Genomic DNA, 17,282 nt, shown 5'->3' with positions numbered 1-17,282 from the left:
GTTGAATATAGCAGCCTTTTAAGCTTATTTACTGATGTTATTGTATTGCTGTTGATTTGTTAGTTGAATGAGCAAAAATGATCAAACCAATTAGCACGAAATTTTGTGAAGTCGATTTTTTTTTCTTTTTTTTTTTTTTTCTTTTTTTCTTTTTTTCCCCCCAAAATCCACAAAATACCCAGTTTGGAATTTCTCTTTTTTTGCTGTTTCCAGTGCGAGGGAACCCATCCCCCCACTCCAGAATGCAAATGGTAGCCTCCTATCTAAAAGGTGGGCAATAACAATGCGTGCATGTTATTTAATATAATTTTTTTAGGTCACTCAGTCCATACGCAGGAAAAATATATTTCTAGCGTCATTGTTCATGAACCAGGAAGTAGCCTAGAGGGCTAACTAACAGACTGAAGGACAAAAAAAATATAGATCTTAAATATTTCTTGGTGTATTTTATTGGCTGCCATTTGAGTTCCAGAATTTAACAAAATTGTAGAATTTTATCATTTGACATGTGAACCAGGAACTGGCCTGCTAGCAGATGGTAACTGTCATGCCACAATTTGCCCCCCTGTGGTATTCAGACTAGAGGATGACACGGAAGTAGATTTTGATTCCCGCTTCATCCCACTCCCACAGAGATTGATCCAACTCCCTCCTAATTCTGCATGTTAAGGAAAAAATAAATAAAAATCAGACTCCCACAGAGACTGATCCCACTCCTTCACAATCCTAAGTGAGTTAAAAAAATAAATAAATTCAGCTCCCTCCCATTCCCACAGATATTGATCCCATTCCTTCCCAATCACGAGCCACAGTTTTACAGAATCCCGCGTAAGCCATGGTTTCTACTCCCGTCATGGTTTCCGCTCCCGGTGACTTTGTTGTCATAGTTCTGCTCCCGTTGACTTTTGTTCCCGCTTCTGCCTAATTCTGTGATTAATAGTGAAATTTGCTCCCATCCCGCTGGAATCCCAAAAAAACGACTCGACACTGTTTCTGGAGACTCTGAGACTTCCTCCCAGCTGCAGTCAGAGCAGGGGATGGTCACCCTTCAAACACGATTGGGCTTGTGTGGAGCCACCGCTGGCTGATTCTCACTCATGGAGTCAGCACTTCATCACCATGGACGTAACGGCAAGAAATCATTCACAATCACAACTGTAGACAATTTAGAGTCCTAAGATGGATGTTTTTGAAATGCAAGAGGAAGCCAGACTACTTGGAGAGGAAGCCAGACTATTTGGAGAAAAACCCCATGCAAGCACAGGGAGATTCAAAGCCAAAACCTTTTTATCGTGAGGCACACTGCTGCCTCATCTGTAATCAATTAAATATTTTTCCTCAATTCTTGAAGCATCTGCCGATTAGCTTCTATGTAATTAGAATAAATGGATGGATGTGTCTGTATTCAATACCTGCGTCCCCGGGATGGGTCCGAATGGATTGGTGGGTCTCAGGACCGGCTGGTTGTACATGACGGGCTGCTGGGGCATCATGGGAACACTCCCCATCTGATGGCTCATCTGAGGGGGGAGCTGGACAGGGTAAAAAAAGAAATTAAAAAAAGGTTAAAAGTAAATACTGTACTGTAATAATGTCTGATAATAGTTGATTCATTCCTTTACCATTCCATAGACAGGCACTTGGGGGGTTGTCATAGGAAAAGCTACTGGAGCTGGAGCCTGTAGGGAAAGACAAGAGTCCTCATAACAGAGCTTGTATATCGATAAATATATATAATGACTGTATATCTAGAACACCTCTAAATCTCAATATAAAGGCAGATACATAAACATGAAATGGTAAAGTGTGTTGGGTACTTACATAGCCAGTGTAGATAACCCCATTCTTTGGAGAGAAAAACACAAAATACATTTTTATTCTGACTCCACAGTATTAAGTGCTCATTAAGCATTCTAATTGACAGACACAAACCAACTCTTTACCCCATTTCTCGCTGTGTCAGATTGCATAAGCACTTCAGCAGGAACCGAAAATCAAGCCTCATTTGAGAACGTTTCCTTTCTTGCAATCAAAATCAACAAAGGCCCGATTGTCGGATGTTTCTGAAAGACTAGCCGGACCGCTTCTCCTTTGGTGTAGGGTGAGTTGAGAGGTATTTTTCCTTCCCTAGTCATAAATCTTAAATCCTTATGTGTGTCAAGTCCACTCTGATTTCGACATGAAATGGAACAATAGCCACTTTAGAAGCAACCAGTGAGTCCGTGAAGAGTCCAAAAAGAACTGTCAATTAGTAGTGAATTCATGAAACTAGCTGCTGGAAAGTGACTCTAAGGTTGGTCTAAACATCACACTTATGTGGCTTTTCATTGTTACCATCTGAGGGACGGGCATGGGCGCTGGGGCCATGGGATGGGCCGAGTGAGTCCAGTTTGTGCTATGGCACACGGTTTTTGTCTGCCAGCCACTCCCCCCTGTCGGCTTCTTCTCCACCAGCTGACTCCACTGCAGCTCAGGCCTGATGCACAAAAACATGCACTTAAGAATCCTACCAATGATTAAAAACAATCAGTTGCCCCATTTTTAACACCACCTCACCGTTTGGCTGGCGGTCCCCCAAACTGCAAGTCTAAGAGGAGTAAAGCAAATTAGCTCCAAGTAAGCAACCTCCATGCAAAGTCATCATCTAATACTCACTCCCGACGAGGTTGGCTAATGAAGAGTCCAAATCGCTGGAAAGCATCTTCCCAGAGTGCAGTGGGGCACCGGAGCTGTGAATCTGAGTGTGCGGGGCCGGCTTGAGCAAATCACCTAAGAAGATCACCACTGTTATTATAAGGAGACGCTGTTGTTGTTGTTGCGCTGTATATCTGTACTGTACCTCCCCAGGCGTTGTTGTTGGGCACAGTGTGTGTGGTCTGAAGGGGTGTGAAATGGGGTTGCAGGGTGAACAGCTCACTGGTCAAGTTTGGCACACTGCAGGAAGGAACACAGAGAAAGTGATCACAATGCACAAACTGTGCTTTGATGCCTATACAGGAGGTGTTTAGTTTACATTTTGTGTTTTTGGCTTAGTTCCGCATTCAAAGATATCCGACAGAACTACAGTTGAACTAGGTTGAACTACTGCTCGAGTCATGGAACGCTACAGGTTGTGGGGTTGGGGGCACTGGCCACCCATGCTACATTGTTAAAGGTGTGTACAAAAAAATATGAGACTAATTCACTTCTTTTTACACTTGTATGGCAGTTAACATTGAAGGTTTTATTATTATTTCCGTTCATTCCAATGGGGAAATTTCTAAAGCCGAACAAGTGGGAGGTTGAGCGACATCCTGGATCGGATTGTGCATACGTGGACTATGTTGTTCTTATAGGGACTCACTGGTTGTTGACAGCTACAAGGGGTGAGCTGGAGAACAGGTCCATAGCTCCTCCACTGCTGTTGGCACTGCCCACGGACTGGGTGCTGGGCGACACGTTGGGCGTCTGGATATCGATCGCCTTATGACCGGCGTCCTGCACGTACGAAATGGCGATCATGCTACCGCGTGCATGCTGAGTTAAAGGGCTACACTGTAAATGTTTAAACATGTCTCGCCTTGTGTTGCTGCACTCTATTGTTCTCCGTCTTGTCGTCCATTCGGCTGAGGGAGATCCCAGTGCTGGAGCGGGATGACACTGTGCTGGACAGAGTGCTGGACCTTATGGTGACACACACATAAAACACGTTACAGAGGTACATAGGTACCTTGACTTATGAGTTTAATTTGTCCTATAACTGAGCTTGTAACTTAATTTACTCATGTGAAATTGTCAGTGGGACTCGGGATATTATTGTTGTTGAACCTGTCAAGATAGTATACGGCAAAAAGATGAAGGCAGCAAATGAAGCTGAGCCGTTCCATCCGTCCATCCATTTTCTTTACCAGTTCCTAATTAGGAACAGTTTAGAATCTCCAATGCAGAGTCGGCCCCACCCAATGCTATTTACATACACAGAAAGTGTATGGCATTGTTTTTACCATTGTCCTTAAAGGTCCCATATTTTGGCTATTTAGAGTGACTCTCTTAACATGGCCTTGGTTATAAAAGTGTCAATTTCAATTCAAAAATCACCTTAGTTTACTGAGGCACCATAGAGCCAATATCACATCCCAAGTACTCGAAAAAGTTGGTTTGGTAAAATATGGCACCTTCAATTTATAGATTATGTCACTGAATTTAAAATCTAAAATATAATTTCAAATCCATCCATCCATCCATTTTCTGAGCCGCTTCTCCTCACTAGGGTCGTGGGCGTGCTGGAGCCTATCCCAGCTATCATCGGGCAGGAGGTGGGGTACACCCTGAACTGATTGCCAGCCAATCGCAGGGCACATACAAACAAACAACCATTCGCACTCACAGTCACACCTACGGGCAATTTAGAGTCTCCAGTGAATGCATGTTTTTGGGATGTGGGAGGAAACCGGAGAGCCCGGAGAAAACCCACGCAGGCACGGGGAGAACATGCAAACTCCACACAGGCGGGGCCGGGGATTGAACCCCGCTCCTCTGAACTGTGAGGCTGACGCACATCAAAATGAAAACCCTAATACATGTTATCTACCATACATGTACAGGTATAATATAAAACATTTTTTTAAATAATATACATATTAAATCTTATTTATATAGCGCCAAATCACAAAATAAGTTGTCTCAGGGCACTTTATACATGGAGAAGGTCAAACCCCACATTCCTCACTCATCAAAGAAAAAACCCCCAAGCTGTGAAATGTTGAATAGAAGATGTAAATAAACAGTAAACTACAGTTTAATATGGCATATGGGAATGGTAAATTATGTAATATATCCATCCATCCATCCATTTTCTGAGCCGCTCCTCCTCACTAGGGTCGCGGGCGTGCTGGAGCCTATCCCAGCTGTCATCGGGCAGGAGGCGGGGTACACCCTGAACTGGTTGCCAGCCAATCGCAGGGCACATACAAACAAACAACCATTCGCACTCACAGTCATGCCTAGAGGCAATTTAGAGTCTCCAATTAATGCATGTTTTTGGGATGTGGGAGGAAACCGGCGTGCCAGGAGAAAACCCACGCAGGCACGGGGAGAACATGCAAACTCCACACAGGCGGGGACGGGGATTGAACCCCGGTCCTCAGAACTGTGAGGCTGACGCTCTAACCAGTCGGCCACCGTGCCGCTATGTAATATAACTTAAAATAATAATAATAATGTGTACTTAAAGATAAACACAACGTGCACTTGACAATCCTATTCCGCTTTTACCGTATTACAGTAGGATAAAAGTGGAGCAGTATTTTGATTGACTATTAAAAGCAAGAAAAAGGTTAGCTAGCCAGCTGTAAATCCAACAAATAAAAGCATAAAATACTACTACATCATTTGTATTCACATTAATTGAGCATTGCTTTATATTTGAATCTATCTTGGATTTTCCAATTTAAGAGTTACTAATAATATCTAGTTTTAATATTATTATACTGAAGGTGAATTTCTCCTGGAGGCTTGAGCATTTGCCCATAACGGGCGAGCCGGATCTGCTTCAATGAACCTAACGTGCATATTTCTGGAATATTTAGATTAGGATTTGAACCCACAACCACTCGACTGCGAGGCAGACAAGCTTACTGTGCTGTCCCAATTGTAGACGCTTGACTCTCAGCATTCTTTCCATGAGCGTACCTGCTGGCAGTGGAGAGGTCTTTGAGCTTCCGGCCCTCCAGGGAGGCTAAATGTTGCTCCAGAGCCTCCAGGAGCGAGCTGGGGGCCTGAAGAGGAGGAGGGAGGTTGAAAGTAGGGAAGCAAGACATATTAGAATTCGCAGCCAAGCGGTTTCAAAATGGGACACTTTCACTCCTTTTTGTCTGTCCTGCTCATCACGCACACAAAGCAGCAGATCACCCTGAAATTTAAAACGTATCTACTCTAAGACAGCTGGTTTTTGTTTTGTTGTTGTTGGTTTCATCAGGTTTGGTTGACCGGCATGCACAGATCAGCTCCATCATGCAGAGTCCACAACAATCACACCTCTGATTCATGCAGACTGCCAGCACCAATGTCCTAATCAACACAAGCACCGCACAAATCACAGTCCAGAACATCAAGAGTTACCCCTTGGATTCCACTGATAAATAAAATTAAATCAACATGGAGTTTGTTATTTTGTTGGGAAACCACAACAATTTGACATCACCGGAAACCAAGGAAGTTAACTCTGAAATGAAAACGTCTGGTGAAAAAACAGGTATCCACATTGAGCAATTGGCCAGCACAAGAACAAGGATGGCTGCTTTTTTGGACTTCGTGATACCTGTGATCTTTTCATCCAGGCTTATTTTTGCATTTCATCACGAGAGAACACAGTGCACACACACACACTCACACACACATATACACGCACACACAACAACAGGCAAAGAAAAGATGTCTTGTATACTTATTTTTAAAGGGGAAGGGGGAAAAGATAGTAATGTGAATTCTGGATGTCCTTCTCCAGAGAATATGCTATAGAAGTTTCAAAATAAAAACAGACACAAACAGTTTCTAGTGCTCAGTAGAGGCGCGTTGTTGAATAGGCGTGTATAAGGTCTTCATAAGCACTGCAAACACGGCAATGTGCTTCAAAACTCAAAAACCAAGTGACTTGATCACATCCCAATTTGTTGAAACGATAAATAAATCCAAAGGCAGTGATATGTAGTGCTGATGACGACATTATGTGCGCCTGTCCAAGGCATATTTGCAGAAACCTACGTCATTAAACCATTCGCTGCTCTCCCCACAGCTAATGCAAAGGGACCTGTTTCTCTATTGGACTGAGTTGTGCTCTTTGTTTGTGTGTTCCGTCAAAAAAAAAAAAAAAAGCATGTCATCTTTTAATCCTGACATATCATAAACCCTGCTGATGGAGAAATACACCATATGGCCACAAGTACTGTATTGACGCACATACTGTACACACTTACTATAAAACACAAATTTTCAAGTTAGGAAATGGCTGGAATTACTTTTTTTTTAATTTAATCTATAGCATTGAATATCATTTATAATACTGATATACCAGTATATTTTTTCTGAAGTAATGTTTTGGTATAGCTGGTAGCTCCAATATTATTATTATTACATCTTCGTTGATTGGTTGGCAAATGTCACAGGGTTGGACTCCCTTATAGTAAGGTGTCCATTTTGAATTAATAAATGACGCTTATTTAGTCAGACGTACAAAATTGTACATTTCATCCTGTTAAAATAATTCATAATGGAGTTTCGACAATAGAATGGCATGGCAAGACTTTTTTTCTTTTTTGACATTCAGCAATATCAATACTATTTTGAGGTCCTGTCTCATGCAAGTGACCCAGTGCTCGCCCCGCCTCCTCTACTGCAGGGCTAATGGCAACTAAGTACGCCTTTCGTTTCCAGGACAACTGGAGGTAGCGCCACTTGGCCAGAGTGTACCCCTGTATGACCAGGGGTTTCAATACTTTTGTCCATATGGTGTATCTGGAAGCCTACAAAAAATAATCAAATGTAACCTTCAGAAATGTTTCTTCTGACCACAAAGTGAATGTAATTTGAAATTATTTGTCCCTTTTAGTGTAAATTGTGTTGTGCCTTTTTTGTATTTTCTCTTCTCTCTAGAAGTGAGTTGAAACGTTAAAGCGGGAGAAAAAGGAGACGTGAAAGGAGAAGTGAAGAAGAGAGGGCCAGCTGCAGTGTGGGCAGGTCTGTAGGGTGAGTAGGGAACGGGAGCGCTTGAGAATGAAGCGTTATGGATTTTTCGACGCTGCTCGATTGGCGGCTTGAGATGAGATGCGGACTGACCTGTGTGAGATCGGGGCTGTCGCCCTGATCTATCCCAACTCGCTGTGTCACAAAAAAAAGGAAGGAGGAAGGGAAGAGGAGGAAGGAGGGAGGCAAAATAAAAATGAACCAAATATAACAAAACAAGGAGTAAAGCAAACAGACTATAGAGTTTTGGAAGAAAAAAAAGAGAAGGCGGGGAGGGATAAGGTGTGCGGAGGCAGAGGAGGAGGAGGGAGAAAGAAGAATCAAACCTGAGCATTCATTACTCCATGCAGAGCCTGACACAAATAAAAAGACAACACGGGAGGAAGGGAGGAGGGCGCATGCACACGCCTACAAACACCTATATACACACATACACAATAATACATGTGCACATACACACTGTTTAAAATGAATGCTGCAAGGCGAGACGACAGGTCACGTGACAACTAATGTTGACTTTGAACGCAAAAAAAAAGAGGAGGGAAGGATCACATACACACATACACACATTGAAGTTAAGACATGAATGGCTCCTTCAAGTCAACGTTAGTCTGCTTCCCAAACCTTCTTCCGAAATGGGAGCAAAAAGCAAGTGGTGAGGATGCCTTGTAAGTGCGAGTACTAACTAACTGGGTCGTTACCAAAGAGAAGGAAGACAGAAGGATAGAAAGGGCAAAGAGGCATGGGCATGCAGCGCAGGCCTTTTAAACAGGCAGCGTTCCAGAGCTTCCTCCAGTGGACGCTCTGTGTTAGTGTTCTTCTGACTCAGCTGTTAATATCGGACCCAATCCCTCCTCTCGCTCCGGAGAGCAGGGGGCAATTTATTATTAGGCAAACACAGGCACTTCCCTTGGTCCCCCGAGATTTCCGGCCCCACAACCCTCCAAAACATCTCATAAAAATGGATTCATAGAAGTATTCTTCGATTTAAAGCAATTATTGTTTTGGGTTTAATTCACGTGTTAAAAAATGCTTAATCTATCATGATCGTTTGGAGTGCTCCCCCGACCCATTTCTAACTGCTCATGTGAAAACTTGATTCAGGAAGAGGGTAGCAAAACAAATTGTTTGGTGCGTAGTGATGAAAATAAAGCGGAGTTATCCCAGTGCAGCAGAGGAGAAGGCAAGAGAAAAACATACAGATTTTTTGTTGTTTGTTTTTTTGTTTTTATCAAAACTTCTCCACGACGAATCAATTAGCAGAATTCCCAGGAGAGCAAACACACTATTGTTAGGAATCGATTCCCATCCGTAGACATGAGTGACACTTTTCATCACCAAGAGTATTAAAGCGAGCGAAACTAAACTATATTAAAAGTTGATTAATGTTCTTATTATGGTTTGTGTTGAGATGATTCACTTGTTAGATAATAATCCTCAAGTGGCGGAGGAAATACGATCATTTTCTCAAATTCACACTTTTTAGTTGATGATTAACATCAGTTGTCAAAAGGAGGGCCCAATGACTGTGTTTGCCTTGGGCCCACAAATAACGAGATATGCCCCCGCAGGACAATCAAGAAAGTTCGAAGAGAAAGCCCAGAGCAAATCTAAACTGGCTTTCAGCCGACATTCCCGCCCTCTCCTCCTCTTCCATTCCCGCGCTCTTTAACTCCTTCCTCAGAGGACCCCGGCCCGTCCCAAACGTTACCTCGGCCACTTTGAGAAACTCGGACAGTTTAGTCATCCTGTTGAGGAAGGTCTTGTAGAGCTCCAGTGCCTCTTTGCACTGATTCTTCTTCATGTCAAAGTACTTCTCTGTGTAGGGAGGAGCACAATATGAGAACTGTCACACGATGTTGTCATTAAAGGAGTCATAGTGTGCATTTCCCCCCCCCCCCCCCCCCCCACACACACACACAATTTAAAGGAGTTTCCAAGTGTCTGTAACATGCTTTCATCAAAATACCCCAAGGATCAGATGACAGATTTGGCTGCGGTCTGTCACAAGCTTGTGCATGGTGTACCTAATGAAGTGGCCAATGACTGTACAGTAGTTTTTACCCAGCATGTTGATGACACCCTCGTTGTATGCGGCGAACAACCGTATGGAATCTTTGAAGAGCAGCATGAAGGCCGTGTTAATGACTCCGTTGCTCAGCTCGTTGGAGTTAGGCTGCGGGTCGGCGTGTACACGCACACACAAACACACACACAAAGTGAGGTCGTATGGCATCATCGCACCCAATGATGGCGCTGTTTTGTATCAAGTGGTACCTGGAAATCCAGCAACGCATCCAGCTGGTTCTGAATGATTGGCAGCGTTTTAATCAGCTTGTCTGTGTTCATAGTGCGCATTACGCCGTCGGCCCTGGTAACACATGCACACACACACACGTTGTTAGCTTGCATCTCCTTTACACGCTTAATACATATTTAATGTAATGTCATCATTAACGGTGACATACAATAGCCTATTTTAAGGGGGTGGTCCTGTCTCATGCAAATGAGCTCCTGTTCATCCCGCTCTCCTAAATTCCGAGTACAACTTTGGTTACCATGACAACTCGGGGGCAGAGCAAGGCGCCGCGACTATGCGAGCCTGCGACCACTAGCCCGGAGTGAGGAGAACAAGGCCAGGGCCCGTAAAGAGAGTCAAAACATCACATTGTATTTTCACTCGTGGAGGCAGCACTTCGTCACCAAGCAGCCGGATGACAGTGTCAATTACTATCCGTAACTAGATATAGGATTACTGATGATCCAAAACTAGACAGGAAGTAGCACACAAAAAAATTCCACGTAGTCTCCTTGTTGGAGGTACTGCAAACAGTATGTTTGTGATTGTGGTGGTATGTAATGTATGTAAGTGTATTACCCTCGCTTCATCTTGGTGAAGTCCACTGCTGCTAACCGGAACGACATGGCTTTTTCGTTCAGGTAGCGACTGTAGCGTCTGATGAAGGTGGACATGTTGTATCCTGAAGGGAGTGGTAGGTGGGTGTGGGGGTGTTAGTGTTAGAAAATGAACACCAAACTCATCCAAGCACACCATTATTGACCTTGTTTAATAGAGTTCGGAGCATGCAGTCGACCAAATATGTCAGAAAATGTCTGGGTAAGATGACAAATTCTAAAATGTGACAAAAGATTTCAGGGATAACTAAAGCTGCATATGCACATACCCGATCAAATTCAGCAACGGCCCGCTTGTCAGATTACACATAGAGTACTTTTAACAAACCTGAGCATTCCCCCCCACCCTTCCGATCAAAGTCGGCAAAGGCCCGATTATCAGAGGTCTCTAAAAGATTCCCGTGATGGTTATACTATGGTGTGAGTTATGTTGAAATTGGTTATTCTGCTACGATATGATCGGACAATGGTTGAAGCCAAAGTTGGCAAAGGCGCAATTATCCTGATGATTATCCTGGACTGTGTGGTGTGTTTCCTCCTCGATCTGCTCAGAAAACAGTGGAGCCCGACAATCGTACCACGATATATGCCTTTTTTGTGCGAGGAGACTCACGATTTTCAGTGGCGATATCGTTATGTGTGCGCTGTGCTGTATTGGTCATCTCCAATATACCACCCACGGAGAGCAGTAAGGACACAAGGCAATTTTTTTCGTCGTCATGTGTGGGGTCTGTCACATTTTAAATCCCAACCCATTAAGATGTTAAAAATCAGTTTGTGTTTACCCCTCTCAAGTCTACCCAAATATCCCTGATTGATTAGGTGTTTCCCAATCTTTTTGCCCACATGCTACAGACGTATCGACAGCGTTACAGTGCTGGGAAGGGCCGAGACAGCTCTGCTGAGTCACAGGGGGTCATAAATCACCTTGTAGCGCGGCCTTATCTAGAAAGTTGTTGAGGTTGAAGAGCGTGTTTCTGGAGGCGACGTACTGCATCAGTCTCTGAGGGAAGAGAGAGAAGAGAAGAGAGGGAGGAGTCTGCGACGTGCTGGTGTTCCACGTCGTTTGGGCTATTGCAGACAGGAGTTTATGAGCGAGAGGTATCATTTGTCCACATTAAGACCTCAACTCTTCTGAATGACTTTTAAGGATGTAGACCTAATAAAAGACTCTGTATGTAAAATTGGCCCCAATGCACTAAAAGTATTACACCAGCAGACACAATATCTGCATTTGTTAATCCTGCAATGTCATATTATTTGGAATAGCATAGCTGTTATATAAATGTGGAAGTATCTACAGTAATGTCCGGAGCGTAGGGGGCGAGCCCTGCCGCGAATAGCGAAAATCCGCGAGTAATCGATGCCCACCTTTAAAAAGTTTTGCACTTTAAGAAAGGTAAAGCATTTTGAAAACAACCACAGCTGGAACAGAGTGTTGTACACCAATAAAAAATAAACATAAGATATCAAACAGTTGAAACAAAATAGTGCAAACAATAAAATGTTCAAAACAATGACAAACTAAAACAGATAGTCTTGTGTCGAGTTAAAAGCCAAAGAATAAAAATGGGTTTTAAGACGAGTTTTAAAAATGAGCAGTGAGGTGGCTTCTCATATGTACAGAAGGGAGGTCATTCCACAACATGGGATCAGCAGCAGATTAAGTTTGATCCCCTCTCAGTTTCCGCTTAGACCTCGGTACCTCCAGAAGCAGCTGGTCCATCGACCTGAGCCACCTTCGAGTAGCGTAGGGATGGAGTAGCTCAGACACTTAAGGCGGAGCGGGGCGGGGCTAAGTGTTTAGAGATTTGAAAACAAATAAAGAATCCTAAAATGCAAAGGCAGTCAGTGGAGGGAGGCCAGAATTCTGTGCTCCCTCTTATGTACTCCAGTTAAGTGGTGAGCTGCAGTATTTAGAGCCAACGTTTAAGGAAGAGCTTGTTGACTTATAATTGCCTCAAGATGGCGACAGACCACTACTTTTCTATTCCGGGCTTTGACCTATCTCATAGAAGTTCCTCCTCTCACTCCAACATAGTTGCTTGGCACTACAAGATGATGCCAAAGCTCTACTTTTCTATTAGACAGGGCTTTGGTGACATCTTGTAGCATTTTAGGGCATTTCAGAAACAATGCATTTCAGAAACAGCACAAAATCAGCGAATTACGATAATCCACTAATAGGTGAATTTCTATGTAGTTTACAGGCAGGGGGACACTGTAGTTTGTTTACTTAAGTGGAAACCTCGCTGCCTAAAACATGCCAGATTAGGATTGATTATGAAATTCCATTCCTATGGTGGCGACCTAATTTGTAATCAATTCGGAATGTAATCTATCACTATCCTACACTAATGCAGTAGTTGTCGTAATGACTATAAATATTTGTATGAAAAATAGCATTCACATACAAAATCACCATTGCTGGACATTTTCAAACAAAATGTCTGTCCACACGCTTAAAGCCGCCTTGGGTTCCATGAAAGGCGCTATGTAATTCTAAGTTATTTTTATTATGATTATAGAAAGAGTGTATAAAGCACAGAACTAACTATTGATAGGTGTGTGTCGTCCCGTGGTCCGTTCCGTGCCCTCACCTCGTTGCCGTACATCATGAGGTGATGCGTGGCGATGAGCGCCTTGAAGACCACGATCCAGCTGTTGCTGGCCGTGCGCTCCAGTAGCGTGTCCGCCAGGTGAGGGATGCTGACATTCAGCTCGTTGGTGCAGTGGATTAGATCTGCATTATAGAATAGAATACAATAAGCATTGATTAATCCCACAGTGGGGCAATTGTGATTTCACAACAGTAAAGTGGACAGTAGAAGCGCACAAGGAAAATAAAGATGCAAACGTATCTATGTACATATTTACAACATCAAGCAATGTATGTGGCAACTTCATGAATAATAAGTACTTTAAATTCAGATATGAATGGCAATAATGGTCTGCAATATTGTTCTGTATGTACCATAAAAATATATACATGTATCAATAACTATTCTATTACCTATATACTGATAACTGCTTTTACAGTATTTAGGATAACTAACACAAAACATGCGTAAATGTGAACAACAGCAAGAATAGTCAGCAACTTTGTAGCATCAAAAAATACTTGTACAATTAAGTAGTCTACTGATTATAACTGCTTATATAGTATATAGATAACTAATGCAATGAACATGTTTGAATGTGAAAAGCAGCAAAAATTGTCAGTAGCATTCTATGTAGCATAAAACATACTTGTCAACAACTGGTTTACTGCTTATCTTTAGATAATTGCTTATAGATACAGTAAATAAATCAAACAATATAAAGACCTATCAATAAGTAGTCCACTGCTTATGTATACAGATAACTAATACAAAATAGCGACATGAATGTGAACAGCAGCAACAACAGTCAGCAGTATTGTATGTCACATAAAAATACATGTGTAAATAACTAGTTTATTGCTTATATATGCAGTAGATAACATATACGATATAATAACGTGAACAGCAGTGAGAATATTCAGCAGCATTGTATATATTATACAAAAAACTAAATATGTGTCAATACTTAGTCTAATGCTTGGGTACTGTATATCAGATAACTAATACAAAACAACAAACTAAATGTGAACAGCAGCAAGAATAGTCAGCAGCATTGTATCTCGCATAAAAATACATGTATCAATAACTAGTTTCCTGCTTGTGCTGTATATAGTAGATAAGTAATTACTGTGTATCTAGCTAACTAATACAATTTATGGAGATGTGAATGTGAACAACAGCAAGAATAGTCAGCAGCATTGTAATGTCACATGAGAATTCATGTATCAATAATTAGTTTACTGCTTACATTGTATATAGATAATTGCATACATATACCGTAGATAACTACAGTACAAAGACATTAATCTGGACAGTGGCAAGGATAGTCAGCAGCATCGTATACAAGTCCGCAGTATTGTCTGCAACGACAACAAACAAGCATTGCGTGTGGGGGGGGGGGCATGCCGAGATCAACGAGTACTGGAAATGAGCACGGCTGACATTTACGAGCCTTTAAGATCCACCTCTGTACTTACTGTTAGCCACTATGGAGGAAATAAATGGGTCGCATGCCAAAGTCATCATTTATGAGGAGAGTGCGGTGAAGTATACATCCATACGGGTTCAATACGAGAAAAAGATTGATGAGCAAATGATTGTTTAACGATAGCTGAGGTACAGGAAGGGAATCGCAGCTGCGTGGACAAATCCATTGGCTGGCAGTAACTCCAAGGCTCTCTTTCACCAAGCACGTCAATAGATAATCCCGGCAGAAGATGGAGAGTTACATTATAAAGTCAATCCAGCGGTGGCACTCAATCGACATGCCTCGACGCATAATGTGAGGAAAATGAATAGGCCTGCGATGAATAATTAACCTCATTTTTTTCCCCCCTCCCGTTGAGATGAAAAGGAACAAAACCCGAGTTGACTCGACGTTTCGCCCTCCCGAGACGTCCATCCGGCGTGTCTACACAAAGGCAAAATGGTGGAACGTGTGGAAACGTGTGCTTCAAACATGCTTATTCTAATGGTAGCCCTCATAGAAAAGCACTGGTGCAGACACTTTATCGGGGTACATGCACGCTGACAATTGCGATCAAAGTCAGCAAACGCCCAATCGTTTTTTTAAAAGATTATCTTGAGCAATTAATCGACAATCAATTTCACACAGTCGACAATCTATTATGCCCATCCTTAGTTTTCCACTTTACACTACAAATGTGACAGTGGTGTGAAAGTAATTGATTCATTTATAAACAGTTTTCGAGCAAAACACTAAAGCAAGGTAGCATTTTCCTTCTCTTACATTTTAAATCAACAAAGACCAGCTTGCCAGATGTCTGAACGATTATGCTGAGAGGGTATCCTGTGGTGTGTGTTGTTTTGTAATGTAGTGCTGCTTCAAGACACGATTAATCAATAATCAGTTTCATAGTGTACAATCAATTATTGTGCCCATCCCTAGTTTTTAATATTATTTACACTCGAATTGTGGTGACGATGCCGCTAGGGTAATTGATTCAAGTGAAAACTGGCCTTTTTAGCGCAAAACACTAGTGTGGGGTGTGTTAAGAGAGAAGTTTCCCTCCTATGCTCAGTCAGGCCGATAATCATAAATATTAAACCTGTTTAATAGTCACCCACATCTTATGTATGTGATCATCACCAAGTTGTAGTTGTTAAAAATCACCGACAACCACACATCTCGTCGCCCGAACCAGATGTCTGTCGTCGCACCAAGGCTGACCTGTGAGAGGCAGCATTGTGCCACAGTGCATCCAGAGTGACGGAAAATTCAAAGAAGAAATAGAGCAGCTAGGCTAACTGTTAGTTTATCTGGTAACTACATTATGGTTGGTTATGGATCTATCTATGTGTCTGTCTATCTGAGTGAGTGAGTGAGTGAGTGAGTGAGTGAGTATCGGAGTAAAGCATAAACTCCACAAGTGTTTTGTTACCAATGGAAATGATGGAAATTATTTCGGTGTTGGAGAGTGGCACAATGTGTCTCCGTTCTGGCTGCTCAGCTAAAAGTTGAGGCTGAGTACACAAGTTCAACATTTTACCGTTCACCGTGACTAACTTCTTTTTTACACTTGTATGACAAGAATGTTGCGAGATGACCCATACATATTCCTCACATGCCATCGAAGTCAAGGGTGAGCCCACTTTTTTATTTTTTTAACAATTTTAGCAACAGGTGACCTATGTATATACTCATATGGCATTAATTTTGTTGGAAACAGTGCCTGTACTGTGAAATATAAAAGTTAATTAATCAAATTTTCATTATTTCCTATGAGGAAAAAATGTCAAAAGTGAGCTTAAATATATTATAATAAATTGGAGGACGGGTCCCGATAAAGGACTAAAATCGACTGCCCTCATCTGTGTGCTTTTTTTTGTCTGGTAATGCTGTGTTACTCACTGGTGCGTGGAAGTGTGGATAACCGGAGGGTCATAATAAAGCATCTACTGCATGGTTGTGGCCGCTGATTTTTGGGAGAGGAAACACACAGGAAGGGCACAATACAGTTTAAATGAGACATGCATTTTTTTTCATAACTTCAAGACGTTCGCGGGTGTCATGCCTGTGACTGCTTTTGTCAAAAGAATAAAGGTTATTGTACGCTAACTTAACACATCATATTGCTTTAAAGTGAGCCACCCTATATACTGCAAGGGCAATGGTGAGTCTGGCTTTTGTTACCATGACGACTGAGGGTGGAGCCTGAGCTTTGAGATTACAGCAGAGCTTGGAATGTGGAGAAGAAACGTGAGCACCCGTATGGACAATAAAAGTATTTTCACTCATGGAAGTAGCAATGCACTAACTGGAAGCAATTTTTGTGCTCAAGGTCCACATTTGATTTCTAAAACATACATTAGTATAGTACACTGTATATTACTGTACAAGAAGTGTAAAATAGTTTATATTAATATTTAAAGCCCAGGTTCACATCCTGGCTGTCATTCCTCCGTCTTGCTCTGTGTGACTCACAGCCGACAACGAGGCACTCTAAAGCGGCCACACCAGTGTTGCTCTCCAGTCTACATGCTGGGTGTCAAGTACAACCACCATTTAATTCTTTTACGTTCTAT

General features: G+C 42.3%; 1 protein-coding gene and 1 long non-coding RNA gene across 2 annotated transcripts in view; one reads left to right on the top strand and one right to left on the bottom strand.

Annotated features, from left to right (window-relative positions):
- The window catches only part of LOC133466948 (uncharacterized), a 42,230-nt gene that overhangs the window by 6,205 nt on the left and 18,743 nt on the right, over positions 1-17,282 (top strand). Inside the window, exon 2 of the long non-coding RNA XR_009785082.1 lies at positions 7,630-7,722. This is a non-coding gene — a long non-coding RNA (uncharacterized LOC133466948). The remainder of the gene's footprint in view (positions 1-7,629; positions 7,723-17,282) is intronic.
- Positions 1-17,282, bottom strand: part of LOC133466946 (phosphatidylinositol-binding clathrin assembly protein-like) — a 30,210-nt gene that overhangs the window by 5,715 nt on the left and 7,213 nt on the right. Inside the window, exons 2-17 of the mRNA XM_061751199.1 lie at positions 13,236-13,378; positions 11,563-11,638; positions 10,598-10,700; positions 9,997-10,090; positions 9,784-9,895; positions 9,431-9,537; positions 5,671-5,756; positions 3,560-3,662; positions 3,344-3,477; positions 2,840-2,934; positions 2,656-2,769; positions 2,557-2,587; positions 2,335-2,476; positions 1,822-1,845; positions 1,623-1,679; positions 1,413-1,532 (exon numbers count right to left, since the gene is read on the bottom strand). Of these exons, the coding sequence (XP_061607183.1) occupies positions 1,413-1,532; positions 1,623-1,679; positions 1,822-1,845; positions 2,335-2,476; positions 2,557-2,587; positions 2,656-2,769; positions 2,840-2,934; positions 3,344-3,477; positions 3,560-3,662; positions 5,671-5,756; positions 9,431-9,537; positions 9,784-9,895; positions 9,997-10,090; positions 10,598-10,700; positions 11,563-11,638; positions 13,236-13,378 (1,541 nt within the window). The remainder of the gene's footprint in view (positions 1-1,412; positions 1,533-1,622; positions 1,680-1,821; positions 1,846-2,334; positions 2,477-2,556; positions 2,588-2,655; positions 2,770-2,839; positions 2,935-3,343; positions 3,478-3,559; positions 3,663-5,670; positions 5,757-9,430; positions 9,538-9,783; positions 9,896-9,996; positions 10,091-10,597; positions 10,701-11,562; positions 11,639-13,235; positions 13,379-17,282) is intronic.

This window comes from Phyllopteryx taeniolatus, chromosome 17, assembly GCF_024500385.1.
Source record: "Phyllopteryx taeniolatus isolate TA_2022b chromosome 17, UOR_Ptae_1.2, whole genome shotgun sequence".
Lineage (NCBI taxonomy): Eukaryota > Metazoa > Chordata > Actinopteri > Syngnathiformes > Syngnathidae > Phyllopteryx > Phyllopteryx taeniolatus.
The sequence above is the reverse complement of the archived record's forward strand: the minus strand, read 5'-3'. Positions and strand labels throughout refer to the sequence as shown.